Below are 18,427 nucleotides of genomic sequence, written 5' to 3'. Positions count from 1 at the left end.
CATTGGCTTTAAAATTTGAAAATGGCCTGTGCTGCCATTTCAAGGACTCCGCTTGGAGTTAGGTATTAGAATACCATCCATGGGTGGGGAGGAGGAGGCTGCAAGGTGTGACTGATAGGAAGGAGGAGGCTGCTGCAGGAGGGACGGGTGCGTACCCAGAATTAGAGATTTTGAACGTATCTAGCAACTCAAAACTTGATTTCAAGCCATCTACAAGATGCAACCCAGCACTTACCAAGATAACTTCAACAGCAGTTTCCAAACCCATGACCTCCACCCCTGAGAAGGACAAAGGGAATGGATAAAAGGGAACATCACCACCTCCAAATTCCCTTTCAAGTCTGTTACCGTTATGCCTTGGAACTATATCTATGTTCCTTCAGCATTGCTGGATCACAATCCTGGAATTCCTTCCTGACAGCACTCTGTGTAGCCCTAGAATCCAAGTACTAAAGCAGTTAAAGAAGAAGCTTGCCACTACCTTCTGTAGGTAAAAACAATAACTGCAGATGCTGAAAACCAAATACTGGATTAGTGGTGCTGGAAGAGCACAGCAGTTCAGGCAGCATCCAAGGAGCAGCGCTGCTCCTTGGATGCTGCCTGAACTGCTGTGCTCTTCCAGCACCACTAATCCAGTACTACCTTCTGTAGGACAATTAGAGATGTACAATGAACATTGTCTAGCCAGTGGTGTCTAGATCCGTAAATGAACCAAAAAAAGAAAAAACGGTGGTTATTTTTGATTCTGGAACAGGGAATGATTTTGGCAGATAAGGCCAGAACCTAATGGGACTTTTCTTTTAAATTAACCAACCTAATCTGGCAGTTCTTAACCATAACCATTCACTCTGTGTTCCCTGAGCTTGAGGGACTGACACAAAAGAAAATAGAATTCAGATGGGGTGAGTGACAGAGGAAAGTGTAGCTGGAGGTTGATGCATAGATGTGTTCAGAAATTTCCTTATCTGTGATTGTGACTATGGGAATACTGAGCCCATGGGAGTTGGCATGATGAAGACTGAATATGGGTTGTATAGTATTCAGGTTATGGAGGATAGAAAAGCAGTTAAGTAAACAGAGAAAACAGGATGAATTGAGATTTAAATCACAAACGTGTGCAGCATCATTTAGTGTCATTAGTGCGGGAGAAAAGCAATGAAGAAATCTCATTGAAAATTTTGTAGAACTTTGGGTGAATAGTAAGGAACACTAATTTCAAATTTGAGACAAAAGGAGAAGACAACTAGGAGGGATGCTGAAATGAATAGAAAGGAAATAAGGTGTGATTTAGTGGTGAGAACTAAATTGTTACCAGTTATGGCAACTGGTGAGTGGTCTAAGTGGGGAGTAAGGTTTCCTTGAGAAGGAATGTGTTTTCACTTTTCAACCAGATTTCTATCAAGGACATTTACTGTCCTGAAACATTGCTTTGATATTTGTAACTAATCTGTTTTTTCAGATGCAGATCAGCAGGGGAAAACGATTACTTGAAACGGTGATCAAGAATAATGTAAGAAACATTTTACAACACAGAGGTGAACCCCTCTGTTATTTAAACTCAAACACCCAGAAAAGCTCACTTTGCTTTGTAATCTGTTAAAATATGAGTCACAAGGAACTCCCAAGTTTCACTACTTAAAGAAAATAATGTCAATTTATTTTTTTAACTCTAGTTACACAACAACTATTCATAACTCTAAGCACCCTCCCTTCTCTTGACTGCTTATTATCTGCCTCCAACTCTATAACAATATACTGTTCTAATGAGACACTTATTAAAATTACATCAACTTAATTGCAAAAGCACACAGCCACTGTTATCATCTGTGTCCTCTTCTGGCTGAGGATCTCCCTGCATTGTCTTCTTTCATTTACTGCAATTATGTTTCATATGAGAAGATTCTTTCGATAGAGAGTGTTTCCTAATTTCTCAGAGAGCAAAATGTCCCTGTGTTTCTTTCTCAATGGCAATTGCTCTCTCTCCAGTTTTCAAAATGTCTGCATCTTTGTACCCCCAATATCGGATTGTCTCATTGATTCGATGATGGCAGAACAATAAATTCAAACTCGATTGGGTTTTAAGTATCCAGGGCATAATTTAAACTGGTTAAATTTGAATTGTTGTCAAAACAGTAACCAAAACTCAGATATCAATTTCACAGCCAAATGTTGCATTTTCAATTTTCCAGTGTACTCGCGGACTGCCATCTAGTCATATACACAGGTGCTTGTAAGCTCTTCAGTTCAGAACAGCATTCACTATCTCTTCAAGATATAGTACGTGCCTTCAACTTCGTTAACACCTCCCCCTTAAGAAAAAATGAGCCATCATAATGAAAAGATGTCTTCATTTTTTTCTAATTTTTAACCCCATTACAATGAAATGCATAGGTTATTAATTTAAGTTACACTTTTCATATTAATTTCTGCACATACTTATAACATTGGAATTAGTCCAACCTTATCTATACTTTTTCCTTTAAATCTGAGAGAATGCTATCACATTTTTATGACCCACAACATGTACAATTTGTAAATTAAAAGTCTGTAATATAACTCCAACGAAATAGTCATATGTTTTTTTTCTTTAAATCTTTGCAAGAATGTAAGAGGATTGTGGTCCCTGTATACAACAGTCTCTGACACATTATCCATCACATAAACGTTAAAATGTTGTAAAGCTCATACCAAACTCAACAATTCTTTTTCGATAGTAGCGTATTTTCTCTGATGGGTGTTGGATTTCTTTGAAAAATAGCCAATTGGCCATACAATTCCATAATCATTCTCCTGTAGCAGTATAGTTCCAACTCCTATATCGCTAGCAGCGATTGCAACTTTGAAGGGTTTCAAAACATTTGGTGTCACTAAAACTGGTGCAGTCGTTAATACTGCTTTTAAATTCTTAAATACCTTCTGTCCACCAAGATTTTGTTCTTCTTTAGTAAATCTGTTAGTGGTGCCACCATGTTGCTGAAGTTTGGAACAAGCTTCAGGTAGAATCCATTTCATCCCAAAATCAAAGCACCTCTTTCTTTGAAGATGGTCATGGAAATTCCTCTATGACCTTTGTCTTTGCGTTCCTTGGGGTCAGCCTTCCATGACCAATGTTATGTCCCAAGAACATAACCTCTGCCTTCACAAATTCTGTTTTCTTTAAATTTATTACCAGTTTTGCTTCTTGTAATCATTCAAATTTCTCTGCCAACTGTACCAAGAGATCTTTCCATGACTTGCTAAAAATCACTACATCATCCAGATAAATGGTACAATGTGTTAATCTGGCCACAACTCTAAGAGTCTTTGGAATGTGGCTGATGCATTCTTCATTCCTAAGGACATCAGTTTGAATTAATGCAGCCCATTTGGGGTTACAAATGCTTTTGCTTTCTCTGATACTGTGTGGTTATTGGCAGAGAAAGTAAGTCCAACTTGGTGATAGAAGTGGCTTGTTCAACTTTTTATATACAGTCCTCCAATCTTGATATTGGATAGCAGTGCGTTTTTGTTATGCTGTTGACCTTCTAATAGTCAACACAAAATCATTGAGTCCCGACAGATTTAGGAGCTAACACTATCGCGAACCCCACTCACTGACTCGGTTCGATAATATCTTCATTGAGCATCACATCCATTTCCTTCTGGGCCTGTGTGGTTTTGAGAGGAGTAAGTCTGTAGGGGTGGTGTTTTATCCAAACAGAATTCTCTACTTCCACCTCCTGCACGATAGTATTAGTCCTCCCCATCTTATTCCTGCATATGTCCTCATTCTGCTGCAACAAACCTTTCAACTTGGCTCTATGGTCCTGAGACAGAGCTCACTAACCTATCCCACTCCTCAAATACTTCCTCATTATTTAATGTATTTGGAGGCACATCAAAAACCATGGCATCTGGATTCGATTCCTTACTCTGCAGTGCAGTAACTAACACCTGTTTCTCCAGTTCCCTGCCTGTATTATAGTAAGGTTTCAACATTTTCACATGACATACAGTTTTTTTTCTATCTGCATCTTAACCAGATAGTTTACCTGAGTCAACTTTTCCTCGATTTTATAGGGACCACTAAATCTGGATTTGAAAGGATGTCCTACTACTGGTAACAATGCCAATACATCATCCCCATGGGAAAACGTCTGAATTTTAGAGTTTTTATCTGCCACCTGCTTCATTCTATACTGTGCCATCTTCAGGTGCTGTTTTAGCTAACTCACCTACCCGATTTAATCACATCCTCAACTCCGATACATAATCCAAATGTGAGATCTCCAACTTCAGTCCGATCAATTTTTCTTTAATTAATTTCAAAGACCCTCTCAGTTTATGTTCATATGTTAACTCAAAGGGAGTAAACCGAGTAGATTCGTTTGGGGCATCTCTAATGGCAAGCAATGCAAATAGGATACCTTTATCCCAATCATTTGTATAATCCTGACAGTGCACTCTTAATATTGTCTTCAGAGTCTGATGTCACCTTTCCAGGCTCCCTGGGATTCAGGATGGTACACACTGGATTTAAAGTGCTGCATGCCTAAGCTATCCATGTCTTCCTTAAACAGCCTAGCAGTAAAATTAGACCTTTGGTCTGACTGAATTTCTCTGGGTAGCCCATACATAGAACATAGAACAATACAGCACAGAACAGGCCCTTCGGCCCACGATGTTGTGCCGAACTTCTAACCTAGATTAAGCACCCATCCATGTACCTATCCAAATGCCGCTTAAAGGTCACCAATGATTCTGACTCTACCACTCCCACGGGCAGCGCATTCCATGCCCCCACCACTCTCTGGGTAAAGAACCCACCCCTGACATCTCCCCTATACCTTCCACCCTTCACCTTAAATTTATGTCCCCTTGTAACACTCTGTTGTACCCGGGGAAAAAGTTTCTGACTGTCTACTCTATCTATTCCCCTGATCATCTTATAAACCTCTATCAAGTCACCCCTCATCCTTCGCCGTTCCAACGAGAAAAGGCCGAGAACTCTCAACCTATCCTCGTACGACCTACTCTCCATTCCAGGCAACATCCTGGTAAATCTTCTCTGCACCCTCTCCAAAGCTTCCACATCTTTCCTAAAGTGAGGCGACCAGAACTGCACACAGTACTCCAACTGTGGCCTAACCAAAGTCCTGTACAGCTGCAACATCACTTCACGACTCTTGAATTCAATCCCTCTGCTAATGAACGATAATACACCATAGGCCTTCTTACAAGCTCTATCCACCTGAGTGGCAACCTTCAAAGATCTATGTACATAGACCCCAAGATCCCTCTGTTCCTCCGCCTGACTAAGAACCCTACCATTAACCCTGTATTCCGCATTCTTATTTGTTCTTCCAAAATGGACAACCTCACACTTGGCAGGGTTGAACTCCATCTGCCACTCCTCAGCCCAGCTCTGCATCATATCTAAGTCCCTCTGCAGCCGACAACAGCCCTCCTCACTGTCCACAACTCCACCTATCTTCGTATCATCTGCAAATTTGCTGACCCACCCTTCGACTCCCTCATCTAAGTCATTAATAAAAATTACAAACAGCAGAGGACCCAGAACTGAACCCTGCGGAACTCCACTTGTAACTAGGCTCCAGGCTGAATATTTACCATCTACCACCACTCTCTGCCTTCGACCGGTTAGCCAGTTTTCTATCCAATTGGCCAAATTTCCCTCTATCCCAGGCCTCCTGACTTTCCGCATAAGCCTACCATGGGGAACCTTATCAAATGCCTTACTAAAATCCATGTACACTACATCCACTGCTCTACCCTCATCCACATGCTTGGTCACCTCCTCGAAGAATTCAATAAGACTTGTAAGGCAAGACCTACCCTTCACAAATCCGTGCTGGCTGTCCCTAATCAAGCAGTGTCTTTCCAGATACTCTTAAATCCTATCCCTCAGTACCCTTTCCATTACTTTACCTACCACAGAAGTAAGACTAACTGGCCTGTAATTCCCGGGGTTATCCCTATTCCCTTTTTTGAACAGGGGCACAACATTCGCTACTCTCCAGTCCCCTGGTACCACCCCCGTTGCCAGTGAAGACGAGAAGATCATTGCCAACGGTACTGCAATTTCCTCTCTTGCTTCCCACATAATCCTAGGATATATGTAAAGAAAGCTACCAACTCCTCCTCCACCCTTCTTGCCTTAATACTCCGTAGTGGAATTGCCTCTGGAAATCTGGTAAATACATCCATTATGGTTAGCAAGTACTGGTTCTCACTTTTAGACCTACGCAATCAATCATAACCTGCATGAAAAGTTCTTCGAATGTGGGAATTGGCAACAAAAGTGCTGGTTTTATGACAGCCTGTGGCTTATCTACCATTTAGCACATATGACATGCACAGCAAAATTTAACCACATCCTTGTGCAGTCCAGGCCAATAGAAGTGCTTTTGTACCTTACCCTGAGTCTTTCTCACACTTAAATTACCTGTAGGAGGTAATCTATGTGCTACCTGTAACACTTCCTGTCTCTACGCTACCGGCAACACAATCTGGTGCACTTTCGCCCATTTCTACTCTGCACTTCTCTTCTAACCTGCTGTGGTCTCTGTTTTTGTCTTAGGATTCTACCTTTAAGATGATAACCCTCAGGAACACATTCTGATTCCATTTCTGAGCATGCATCAATAAAATATATATATATATATCTTTCATTGTCTTGTCTTTTTCCGTTGTAAGTTCATTAGCCTTTCAGGACTAAGCACTTTTTTGCCTGACCTTCTGCCTGATTCTCTACTTGTTCAGGTTTTCCCTGCAGGATTACATCAAACAGCGTGTCAGCTAACTGAACCTCAACTACTTTGTCCTTCTGTTTAGGTTTTGCTTGTTGCTGTGACATATGACTGTGGGATCTTGTTACTAAAGAGTTTGGAAAAACTCCAGGGTATTTTTCTTTTTATTCCTCAGTTCCCTGGTCCTCCTTTAGCTTCTCCACAACAAGGGGTGTCACTCCCACCTTGGATCCTGTTAAATCATTCCCAACAACAAACTGACACTCTTGTTAATCACTTCCACTGTTACTGCCCCAGTCTTGATTGGCTCTCCAATCTGATCTTACATAGGGGAATGCTAAATTTCTGTCCATCTATTCCACAAATTACCATTCTCTTGGATAACATGTCAGAAAGAGTGCAAGTGCATTCCTCTTTTAAGATTTGAGACTGATTAGCTCCTGTATCTCTCAAAATTTTAACTTTCCTTTCTCCCTGTTTTCCTGAGTAAACTTTACCCACAGATGAAGTCTTCATCGAAATCAAGCACTAACTCAGTACCCAACCCCTGCCCCAGCTGTGCACATTACTGCAGCTCCTTGATTTTTCTTGGGGTTTCCTTTGCTACTTTCATTAATGCCACTGGTTTAGCCTCTTCTACCACATCTTTTCCCACAGTGCCTTTCTTCAACGACCAGCACTGTGATCTTGTGTTCCACCTTCTGGCAGTGCAAACACCTGAGGCCTTTCACCTCCATTCCACCCTCTTGGGTTTTTTTTTTTAACCTTTGGTAAACAATTACCAGTGTGCTCTACACTTTGTTTTGTAGTGTAAAATCTTCCTTCTTCCAATTTCTATCACTCAAGGATGAAATTCTTGCCGGAAGCTACATTTTGCCTTATGCACTAGTGCATATTCATCTGCCATCTCTGCTGTTTTTCTTGCGTTTTGAACTTTATTCATCTACGTGAATTTGTATCATCTCTAGAAATGAGTTTTTAAACTCCTCCAGCAGAATAATTTCTCTTAGAGCTTCATAGGTCTTATCTATTTTTAAGGTCCATACCCATAGATCAAAATGACTATATTCAATTCTTTCAAACTCAACATAAGTCTGACCTGGTTTCTTCTTTATGTTTCTGAACCACTGTTTATACGCTTCTGGTACCAATTCATAAGCACTCAAAACAGTCTTTTTGACATCTGCATAATCTCTTGACCTCTCCTCTGATAGCACTACAAATACCTCACTAGCTTCACCTACCAGCTTAGTCAGAACAAGCATTACCTACAAGTTCTCTGGTCCTTCCATCTGTCTAGCCAATTTTTCAAATGAAATAAAGATGACTTCAAAATGTGGCAATGTTTTAATTTTTTTTACATCATTACCTTCTCTCTTCATCTCCATCCTGTTATCTTGACTTTCCTGACTAATTCACAATTTCTGAAGTTTAAATTCTGTCTCTCTCTCTTCATTTTCTCTCTTTTTTTTTGCTCAGCCAAGAACATTCTCTCCTTTTCTTTATCTTTAACTCCATATGCTTCAATTGCACTTTAAGATTTTCTAACTCTATTGTACTTGTCTGTTTCTCTGATACACCTAAGTACTTGACCAACTCCATTACAAGTTCAGCCTTCCTTTTGTCCTTAGTTTGGAATTGGGTTTAACTATTTGCTAATTCTAATAGGATATCCTTTCTCTGACCTTCTAAACTTTCCAGGCAAATTTGGGAAGCATCTTCAAACCCCAGAACCTCTTTAGCAATGTTAAGAGCCATATCCCTCACTTTTTTTTTTTAATTTCACCAACTGCAAGTAACTGAAATCAAACAAATTATCTCACCTATGTTTTATTTAAAGATCTAGGACACTAATCGACAAGTGTTTAAATCTGCTGAGACCTTTTGTACCCCAAATCTCTTAAAATCTAAATCTGTCAAGTCTCGGACTGAATCTGTCCAACTCTCAGACCTGAGCCCCTAAACTATAACAGCATTGTGGTGAACCCCTCTGTGAATTAAACCCAAACACCCAGAAAAGCTCATCTTGCCTCTTAATCTGTTAAAATATGAGTCACCAAGAACTCCCAAATTCCACTATTTGAAGAAAATAATATCAATTTTTTTAACTCTAAAAGGTAACATTATACAACAACTATTCACAACTCTAAGAACTCCCCCTTTCACTGAGCTGCTTACTGTCTGCCTCCAACTCTATAACAATATGCTGTTCTAAGAAAACGTTTATTAAAATTACATCAACATAATTTCAAAACCACACAGCTGCTGTTGTCTTCTGTGTCTTTCTTCTTGTGGCTGAGGATCTCCCTGCGAGTACGTTTCATATGAAAAGGTACTTTTTGATAGAGAGCATTTCCTAATTTCTCAGAGAGCAAGGTGTTAGCTGTCTCTGTTACTTTCTGAATGGCAGTTGCTCTCTTCAATTTTCAAAATGTCTGCATTTTTGTACCCCCAACATTGGAATGTCTCATTGATTCGATGATGGCAAAACAATAAATTCAAACTCTATTGGGTTTTAGCAACTGGGGTACAATTTAAACTGGTTAAATTTGAATTGTTGTCAAAACAGCAACCAGAACTCTGGTTTCCATTTCACAGCCAAACATTACATATATTCAATTTTCTAGTTCACTCTGCAACTGTCATCTAGTCATATACACCGGCACTTGTAAGCTCTCAGTTCAGAACAGCATTCGCTCTCTCTTCAAGGTATAGTATGCCTTAAACTTCATAACAAACTGTTTTGTGAACATTTATTACATTGATAAAACTGGATAGTGGAATGCTTCCCTGTAATCCACAAAATCTGGTGTGGCTTGACAGATGAGTTGTGGTATCAAGCATTGTAAAAGGAAAGTCCCAAACTTCAATCACTGGTCAGTTGAGTTTACTGATCTCAGTTGGTTTTGCAGATAGATGAAATGTTCGGGCTTTGGGGATACAAAAGACAAACATCAGCCACGTTTCATCCTTATTTATTATCTAGCAACTCTACATGGTGTTAATAAGGCTGTAGCACTGATTGGAAGCTTCTACATAATGAGGACCCACCTAAATAGTGTTGATTCAGTAAATCTAATAGACCTAAAACATCTACTGTATTTAGGCTCCTTGTTCACTGCTTGAATGGATATATCCTTGGATATGATTGTAGCAGCTTCTTGTACAAAGTTCTTGTCACCTTCTAGTGTGTACTCTTTGGTACATCCCTCTTTAACTATATAGGTCTTTTGATAAAATTACATTTTTTCACTGCTACCCGCACATAAATTCCTCAAGATCACTTATCTGATGATCTAGAGCTTTTGCTTTGTTTTCTCACTGTTTATTTCTCTTCTGTTGTTTCATAATCTTAAGATGCCCACAGTAAATGCCATTTAAAGATATAATGGAAAAGTTAAACTACTGAATTAAGGAGGGATCCCAACAAGGTATTTTTTACAAAATGATATGAAGTAACTGCAAATTTTTTTTTGAATCCAAATAAGGAAAATAGAGCTAAATTATGAAACTGAATGAAAAATAAGTTTTAAAAAATAGTTTTTTTTCTTAGGTTCAGTAAAATGTTTGTGATCTGCCTAATAGTGGTCAAACATTAAAACTTCTAAAAAAAAATGATGAATGCAAAAGTCAAACATTTTGAGCATTCGAGAGAAAGACTTCATTGGGCTAACCGGTCTTAACAGTTTTGTGTCAAAGTTATATTTTTACAATTATAATAATGTGTACAAAAATAGAACATTTTTGTCTTTTTACAGAATTACTCTGAAGCAAATCAATTTTTAATTTAATGTAAATTATTTGAAAATAAGTCTTGCTAATAAACTAGCTAAATTATTGTAGCAGATATAGTTTATTCTATCAAATAGCAAATGTTTACTCATATTAATGTAACTTTTAAATGCAGAAGTGGAAAAACAACACTGCAAAATGTCCTCTAATTCTTTCTTTCTTTTTGACAGGAATGTGGTGGTAGTAACAGTATTTTGGTTAACGCACGTTCCTGGGGAGTGAAAATCCTACATCTTGATGGTATCCTTTCTAATTGTGTATGCATATTTGTATTATCATAACAATATTAAAGGTATCGTTAAATACATTTGTATTTTAATATTTAATATGATTATTAATTTGAATTTTTTTAAAATCATTTATGGGACGTGGGTGCTGCTGATTGGCCAGCATTTATTGCCTGCCCCTAATTGCCTTTGAGAAGGCAGGTTGAGCTTCTTTCTTGAGCTGCTGCAATGCACCTGCTGAGGTCTGACCCACAATGCCAACTGGGGAGGGAATTCCAGGATTTTGACCCAGGAACAGGGATATATTTCCAAAACAGGATGGTGAGTGGCTTAGAGGGGAATTTGAAGTGATGGTGTTCCCATGTATCTGAGCTGTTTAAAAATTGCACGACTGTGCATGTTAATCTGTAGTAGCTTAAAGCTACCACTGTGTGGCAAATGCAGTGTGTGTATTTATATCTTAACATGAAATTTGAAAAAAAGCCTGAATTACAAAACCGATTCAATAGCTACTACAACCTAGAATGTTAGCAAAATAGTCTATCCTTGGGGGAAAGAAACCTACAACTTGTCAACTAAAAAAATGTTTTCTGGCTTTGTTGAAATTCCAACATAATTTTTGTAATAGTATAGTCACTCATAGGATGAGCTTTCTTCCTTTTACTTAATTTAAATGCACCCTTATAGAGTATGCATATTTTGCAAGCTTCTTTTTTACTTTTTATTTCTAGGATATTGGCACTTCTAGCAAAGTTAATATTAGTTGCTGTCCCTACTTGCCCTTAAGAAAAGGGTGATGAGTTACCTTTTGAGCTGTTGTAGTTGATCTAATGGAAATTCTTCCTACAATATTATTGAGCAGGGAATTCCAGGCTTTCTTTTTAACTCAGCAACTATGAAGGAATGGAAATGAGATACATGTTCAGGTATGTGCTCTAGAGGCTAATTTGAGTGATAGTGTGCCATTTGTTGCCCCTCTAGGTGGGGAGCGATTGTAGATACTGAGATGCTTTTACCTAACTGTTAAGTTTTCATAAATAGCTGGTATAATTCAGTTTTTTAAATGAAAAAAAGCCCTTTAATTATCAATCATTATATACAATTAGATAAAGTTTCCAATAAACAGCATCCCGATTTTCAGTTAAGAATTCTTTATACCATTTTAATTCATTTCCATCCATTTTGTTATTTTTAACAAATACTCGTATCCACAGTTAAAGTCCCTCTCTATCAAATGCCTCCTTCATGAGCAATGCCACAGAAAGTTCACAACCTACAGAAAAATGTTTTTTTTCATGAATTATATGTACTCTGACAACTGTTAAAAATCTTTATTACCCCATCTCTCAAAAAATGCCTTTAAACCTTAACTACTGCCAAGATATACTGGAACATTTTGAAAAAAGAGGTGTTAAATTACTACATGCCAATAGAAAAACTGAGGTGTGTTTTGCATGTGTACATATGTTTTATATCTGAAGTATCTTATCAGCCTGTGGTTCAACTAATAAAGGTTAGAACAGCAATTTCGAGAGCTCTGAACAAAGGTATCACACTTTGCCATTTATGGATTTTTTTTGTGTGTTCATTAGCTTCAATAAAGCAAACAACATTTTAAGGGGATATCTCTAAAGTGCCAAAATGCTGACCTGGTAAATCTTTGTTTTAAAGATCCACAATTTCCAATTTTACTCTATAAACTGTTGCTACTGTGTTAATCAGTGTAACAACTGCAGTGTTAGAACTGTTAGTAATTGTTTTCATAGCCCAGGTTTACTGCATGAACATCATACCTTCTTTTATGAGTGAGTAAAACTGAAGTAACCTCAGATATCTTAAACATGCCCAATTACACATGAAAATCTTTAAATTAGAGTCTACAGCTCACTTTTATTCTTTGCTGATGGCATCTACACAGAACTCATTGTAATGCTGTGAACTTAGGCTAATTACTCACTGTTCTTGCTCTAAAGGCAGCTATGAAAGTTGGGGCTTGTACAATCAGGCGTGGCTGAGTTTTTAATAGCGTAGTAAATGAACCTGATCCAATCCTATAAAATGATTTAAATGTAATTTAGTTTTTTATGCTATTTTTACTACCTGCATTGAGGTCTGAGTGTCTAAAGGGATTATTAATATTGGTTGGAGAATCTCCCTGCTGTTTATCCTGCTCAAAGATTCCACAGATTCCCTGTAGAGGGTGCCACTGTCAAACATGCTGGCTGACGGGCTATCTTCACAAACAAGTTTGCTAAATGTACCGAGATAGTGATAGTCAAGGTAAATGATAAAAGACATTCCTTTGACACACTACACAATCCAAGTCTACAATATAAATATTCAAAACAAAATTAAAACTTGTCAGTTGATAATTTCTTTTGTCATCTGAGCCTCTTGAATGAATATGATAACAAGTACTTTATGCCATCTGTGGTCTTTGGTCAGTCAAACATGTATTATATCAAAGCTTTAATTGCTATATGTTTAGCCTTTTTTGTAAAAATTATTTAAAAATGTAAAGTTACTAAGAACTATATCAATCCTGAAGACAAGTTACTGGTTAAACTGAGATGCAAAATTATAAACTCTTTCTTGGTAAATTTTCTATCATGAGTCACACTGATGTGTGTACTCTTAATTAACCTACAATGCATTGCTAGCTTTTAAGGTGGCAGGAAAACGTACTTGACATTAAAACTCTATTTTAAGTAAAACTTTCTATAAGTACCATTCTACAAATAAATTAATTTGTGGGTGTTTGGCAGGGAAATGGATGTTTGCCTAAACCCATGTGCAAGAATACGAAAGGTAAGTTACGATGTAACTTGAGAATTTTGCATGTAATTTTTAATGCTCAGGGACAAAAATAATTTGGCAATATATTTGTGCAGTGTTTGGTTATAGACATGTAAATATTGGCTATTGGCAATGCTCTATACATGTAGAGGCAATTCATTTTTGTTAAACATAACATAGTTGTTGCTTCCATGCCCCCCTCAAAATAATAGATACTCTAAGTTGCTTAGTTGCATATAGGGGACTTCCTGCTGTACATGTCGGACTAAAATAGACCATTGTATTATGCATTTTCATATAAAAGATGGTAGTATAAACAGAAGTGAAACTCCAACAGAATGTTACACTTCTTAAAGATGTGAAAATAATGAAACCTTGACTTTTAATTGGTGACGGTAAATTTTGGAAACAAATAACCCCATCTCATTTCTGGACATGTAAATTAAAAATATATATATAATATATATTCATTTATGGGATATGCTGCACTGAGAAGGTGTTGAACTGCTGTCTTGAGCTGCTGCAGAGTATGTGGTATAGGTGTACTATCAGTGCTTTTAGGAAGGGAGTTTGAGGATCTTGACTTAGTAACAGTGAAGGAAATTCAAAATAGTTTGAAGTCAGGGTCATATAGTTTTTTTTAGATTAGATTACTTACAGTGTGGAAACAGGCCCTTCGGCCCAACAAGTCCACACCGCCCCGCCGAAGCGTAACCCACCCATACCCCTACATCTACATTTACCCCTTACCTAACACTATGGGCAATTTAGCATGGCCAATTCATCTAACCTGCACATCTTTGGACTGTGGGAGGAAACCGGAGCACCCAGAGGAAACCCACGCCGACACGGGGAGAACGTGCAAACTCCACACAGTCAGTCACCTGAGGCGGGAATTGAACCCGGGTCTCAGGCGCTGTGAGGCAGCAGTGCTAACCACTGTGCCACCGTGCCGCCCACAGTTCTTGGAGGGGAACCTGCAGATGCTACATTCCTGTGCATCTGCAGATCTTGCCCTTCTACCTAAGAGAGATTATGGTTTTGAAAGGTGTTTTAAAGATGCTTTGGTGAATTACTTTAATGGATTTTGTTGATGGTACACGTTGCTGCCTATGAGTGTTGGTGGTGTGAAGAGTGAATGTTGATGGTAATGAATATAGTGCCAATCAAGAGATCTGCTTTGGCTATTAGGCCATCAATGATGTATGAGTAGGAAGGGTTAAGAAGGATATGGTTCAAGTGCTGGCAAAAGGGACTAGATAAGGTTGGGATATCTGGTCGGCATGGACAAGTTGGACCAAAGCGTCTGTTCTGTGCCATACATCTCTATGACTCTAAATGACTCTCCACACCAAATGACCATTGGAGGTCCATGATCTAAGACATAAAGTCTGTTTCTCATTCAACATCTGGTGCTTGACCTCAGTGCTACCAAGATTTTCTCTTTTCACGTTCTTGGCATGTGCAGTGTTTTTGCTTTTAAACAATGGAATTATCACATCTAAAGAAAAGGAGGACATAAAATGTAAAACATTATTTACTTATTATGTTCAAAGGTACTTTGGTAGTCAGTTGAACTGTCATAAACAAAGCCAGCATTTTGAACTTTCGCAAAACTAACTATTTTGTAAAAATAATTAATCAATCATCTGCTTTAGGTGTTGGCTGAGGAATTACTCTTCAAATAGAGCAGTAGGAACTTTTATATCCACCCAAGGCCAGATGAAGCCACTGTTTATTGTCTCATCTGAAAGTTTGCAGTTTCGACAGTACAACACTCCCTCAGTACCATGCTGAAATGTCAACCTCAATTATACATTCATGTATAATTGGGCTCCTACAACCTTCTGATTTTGGCAAGAGCACTACTCCTAATCAAAGGCTGGCAATTAAGAACAGTCAGACTGCACAGCTTTGAAGAAAAATCAGTTCACAGTAACACACATTGTGTACTACATCATGTCCTCAAAAGATTGCATCACCCAAATTACGATAGCATGTTGTGGAAATAAGAATTGCAATGTGACTGAGCTTGATCCACAATCCAATTTTGAAGTAGAGCCTGTAGAAAATTACAGCATTAACAGTTTGAGATTTGAATGAGTGTTCAGCGCAGTGCAATTAGAATCAATGGTTAATCCTGAGAAGAAGTAATTTCATGTTATAACATTGTCATGTTAGTCAATGCTGGTCCTGTGTACAGCAGCTCCTGTTGATCTAGAACTGCTGTTAATTGTATTTCATTTTATTTGTGTTTGGAGCAGTGGGAAAACTAAAGCAGCCTTTTCTTAAAATTGAAGACTCCAGTCGGTAAGTCAACTGACATCATGTCCATACAAGAGTTGCATTATGTCATTTAAAACTTGTTTATAACTATATCTTGAATATTGAACATTTGGACAACTTTCAAAATTAGTCCAGTGAACAATAGGTATTTATTAAAGCTAATCAGAATATTTGGCCTTAAGAATGAAACATTGACAAAGTGAAGTGAGTTATTGTAAAGTGCTTATGATTTATGTGAAATAATTTATTGCATACTTGTAAAGCTTCCAAAGTTTTAAAAAAAACTTGATTAAAGGAGCTAATATCATGTTGTATCTGTGGAACTATTTCTAATTGTTGACAAATTGTATGTATACAGGCATTTTAGACCTCTCTATCAGCAATATATAAGCTATCCAGAACTCAACTATAAATCTCATAGAGGATTCAGTGCATTTGATCCTCTGAAGAAATCTGAGAATGCACATCAGGAGCAAGAAAAGAGTAAACTTAGGTAAATATTTGTATATAGATTTACTGTGCTTTGTAGTAAGTATTTTGATTTGAATTTTAACTCCCAGAAATTAGGTATTTCCACTTTTTAAATTAAATACAAGGCAGTTAAATATTTAATCTAAAGTGCCATTGGGTTTGTACTGTAACCTTCCCAATTTATTATTATCTAGACCATCCAGCAATTAAGTTTCACTGAAGTAAACCACCATTAAACCTTTACAGTTCCTCATTCACAAAATCTGTTACTGTTGCCTCATTTTTCTCTCTCAAAATCATCAGGAGAGGATGTACAATTTGTTGAGTTACGAAGCAAGACTGAAAGGTCTAATTTATTGAACTTGTAGCCATTGTCTGACAGCCATCATGACCAAAATATTTTGGCATTATAGTTATTTTCTTTATTCCATTTGGAATATGGTTTAATCTTGTGCTTTTTGATTTGGGTGAAGACACTATTTTTGTTTGTAATCTGAATTAATTATCATTTTAATGGTTTCCATTGGGCAGGGGTTGGAGAATGACTAACAGTGAGAGAGATGAGGAATCTCTCACAAAACCAGCAGCAATGCATACAGAGAAAAAACGACAGCAGCGATTCTGTGAATGTTGCCATGAGACATTCTACAACCTTGTTGAGGTAAGCATATGATCTACTTAAATGGCATTTAACATAAGACCACGTAAAGTCTTTATAATTTATTCCTTTTGTTGAGTATCGGGAGATTGGCTATTTTGTTTTTTGCAGAATAATCTTTCTGTAAAATCTGAAGTTTTCTGAGCTTCTGCTGGGTGTTAACTATTTGTCTTCTAAATAGATCCTTGGAATTTCACTTTCATATTAGACCTGTTAAATAACCAGCTCACAATTCAAACAAGGAGCTTGAAGCTGATTAGCACAAATCTCATTTTTCTACATTATTTATTAATTTTCCTTCCCTTTGTGCCTCTCATTTGTTGCATTAAGTGGTTACACATTTTAAAGAAATCTGCGTTGGTACAAATCTTGTTTGTTCCATGTGTGACACATTCTCAGTTACTGCTTGTCTGTTTACCTATGCAACTTCAAGGAGACATCAAAAAATGTCTGTTATAGGATTAAAATGCCTTTTCCACAATTTAATGTCTAACTGTCTTTAACTGTCTTCATAAATTTTAATCGTAGATTCTCTCTAACTCCCTCGTCTATGACCTCAAGTCAGCATGGTAAATGACCAGCTTAGCTATTCGTTGTCATAATTATATGACTGCCTCAAGTTGTACTTTGATCTCCTTCCATGTCCAAATCCAATTAGTAGTTCAAAATAACCTTGGTGTTAGGAAAAAGTGAACTGCATCACCAATAATCTTGTCTTACCCTCATTTTAGATATTAGATGCAACAGATCATTAAGTTTTATCGAAATCTGCACAGTTCATGAGATGTAGGCTCTTCCCATGACTACTTTTAAAAACTTGTTCATGGGATGGAGGCATTGCTGTCTAGGCCAGCATTTATTGCCAACCCCCAATTTTCCAGGTGACACATTGCTATGGGTCTGAAGCCAGACCAGATAAGCAGGACACATTTCATTCCCTCATGGCCACTAGTGAATGAGATGGATCTTTCCAATAATTGGCAATAGCTACATGGTCGCCATTAGCCAGTTCTTTTATTCTAGATTTTATGAAAATCATGTTTCACCATCTGCCATGGTTGGATTTAAAGCCATGTTCCCAGAATGTTGACCTGACATTCTGGATTACTAGTCCAATGACAGTTCCACTACATCAAACTTCCCTATTCACCTCTGTGGCTATGTCTCCACCCACCACATACTCAGTCTTTCCTTTATCTCACATCATGCTTATTTATGAAACAAATTACCTACTCCCTTGATTCTTTGTGTTTCACTTCCTGATCCATCTCCCATCTTTATTCCCCACCTTAACTTTTACTGCAACAGGAGCCCTACTACCATTGTTTATATAAGTTTAGCATAACCTCCCTACTTTTGTGCTCAATGCCACTATTTATGAAGCCCAAGATTCAATTTGCTTTGCTACCTACTCTTTCAATAAATAGACTTTGCAAACTTTGAAATAC

General features: G+C 37.7%; 1 protein-coding gene across 5 annotated transcripts in view; it reads left to right on the top strand.

Annotated features, from left to right (window-relative positions):
* Positions 1–18,427, top strand: part of LOC140465875 (uncharacterized) — a 50,231-nt gene that overhangs the window by 20,326 nt on the left and 11,478 nt on the right. For 2 of the 5 annotated variants that reach the window (XM_072561761.1, XM_072561759.1), the window contains 7 exons: positions 1,460–1,510; positions 10,712–10,781; positions 12,150–12,211; positions 13,534–13,576; positions 15,826–15,874; positions 16,209–16,343; positions 16,853–16,982. In XM_072561761.1, the coding sequence (XP_072417862.1) occupies positions 1,460–1,510; positions 10,712–10,781; positions 12,150–12,211; positions 13,534–13,576; positions 15,826–15,874; positions 16,209–16,343; positions 16,853–16,982 (540 nt within the window). The other 3 variants (XM_072561760.1, XM_072561762.1, XM_072561763.1) reach the window with 3 other exon arrangements.

The sequence above is a fragment of the Chiloscyllium punctatum genome, chromosome 42 (genome assembly GCF_047496795.1).
Source record: "Chiloscyllium punctatum isolate Juve2018m chromosome 42, sChiPun1.3, whole genome shotgun sequence".
In the NCBI taxonomy this organism is placed as follows: Eukaryota; Metazoa; Chordata; class Chondrichthyes; order Orectolobiformes; family Hemiscylliidae; genus Chiloscyllium; species Chiloscyllium punctatum.
This window is presented reverse-complemented; position numbering and strand designations above follow the sequence as displayed.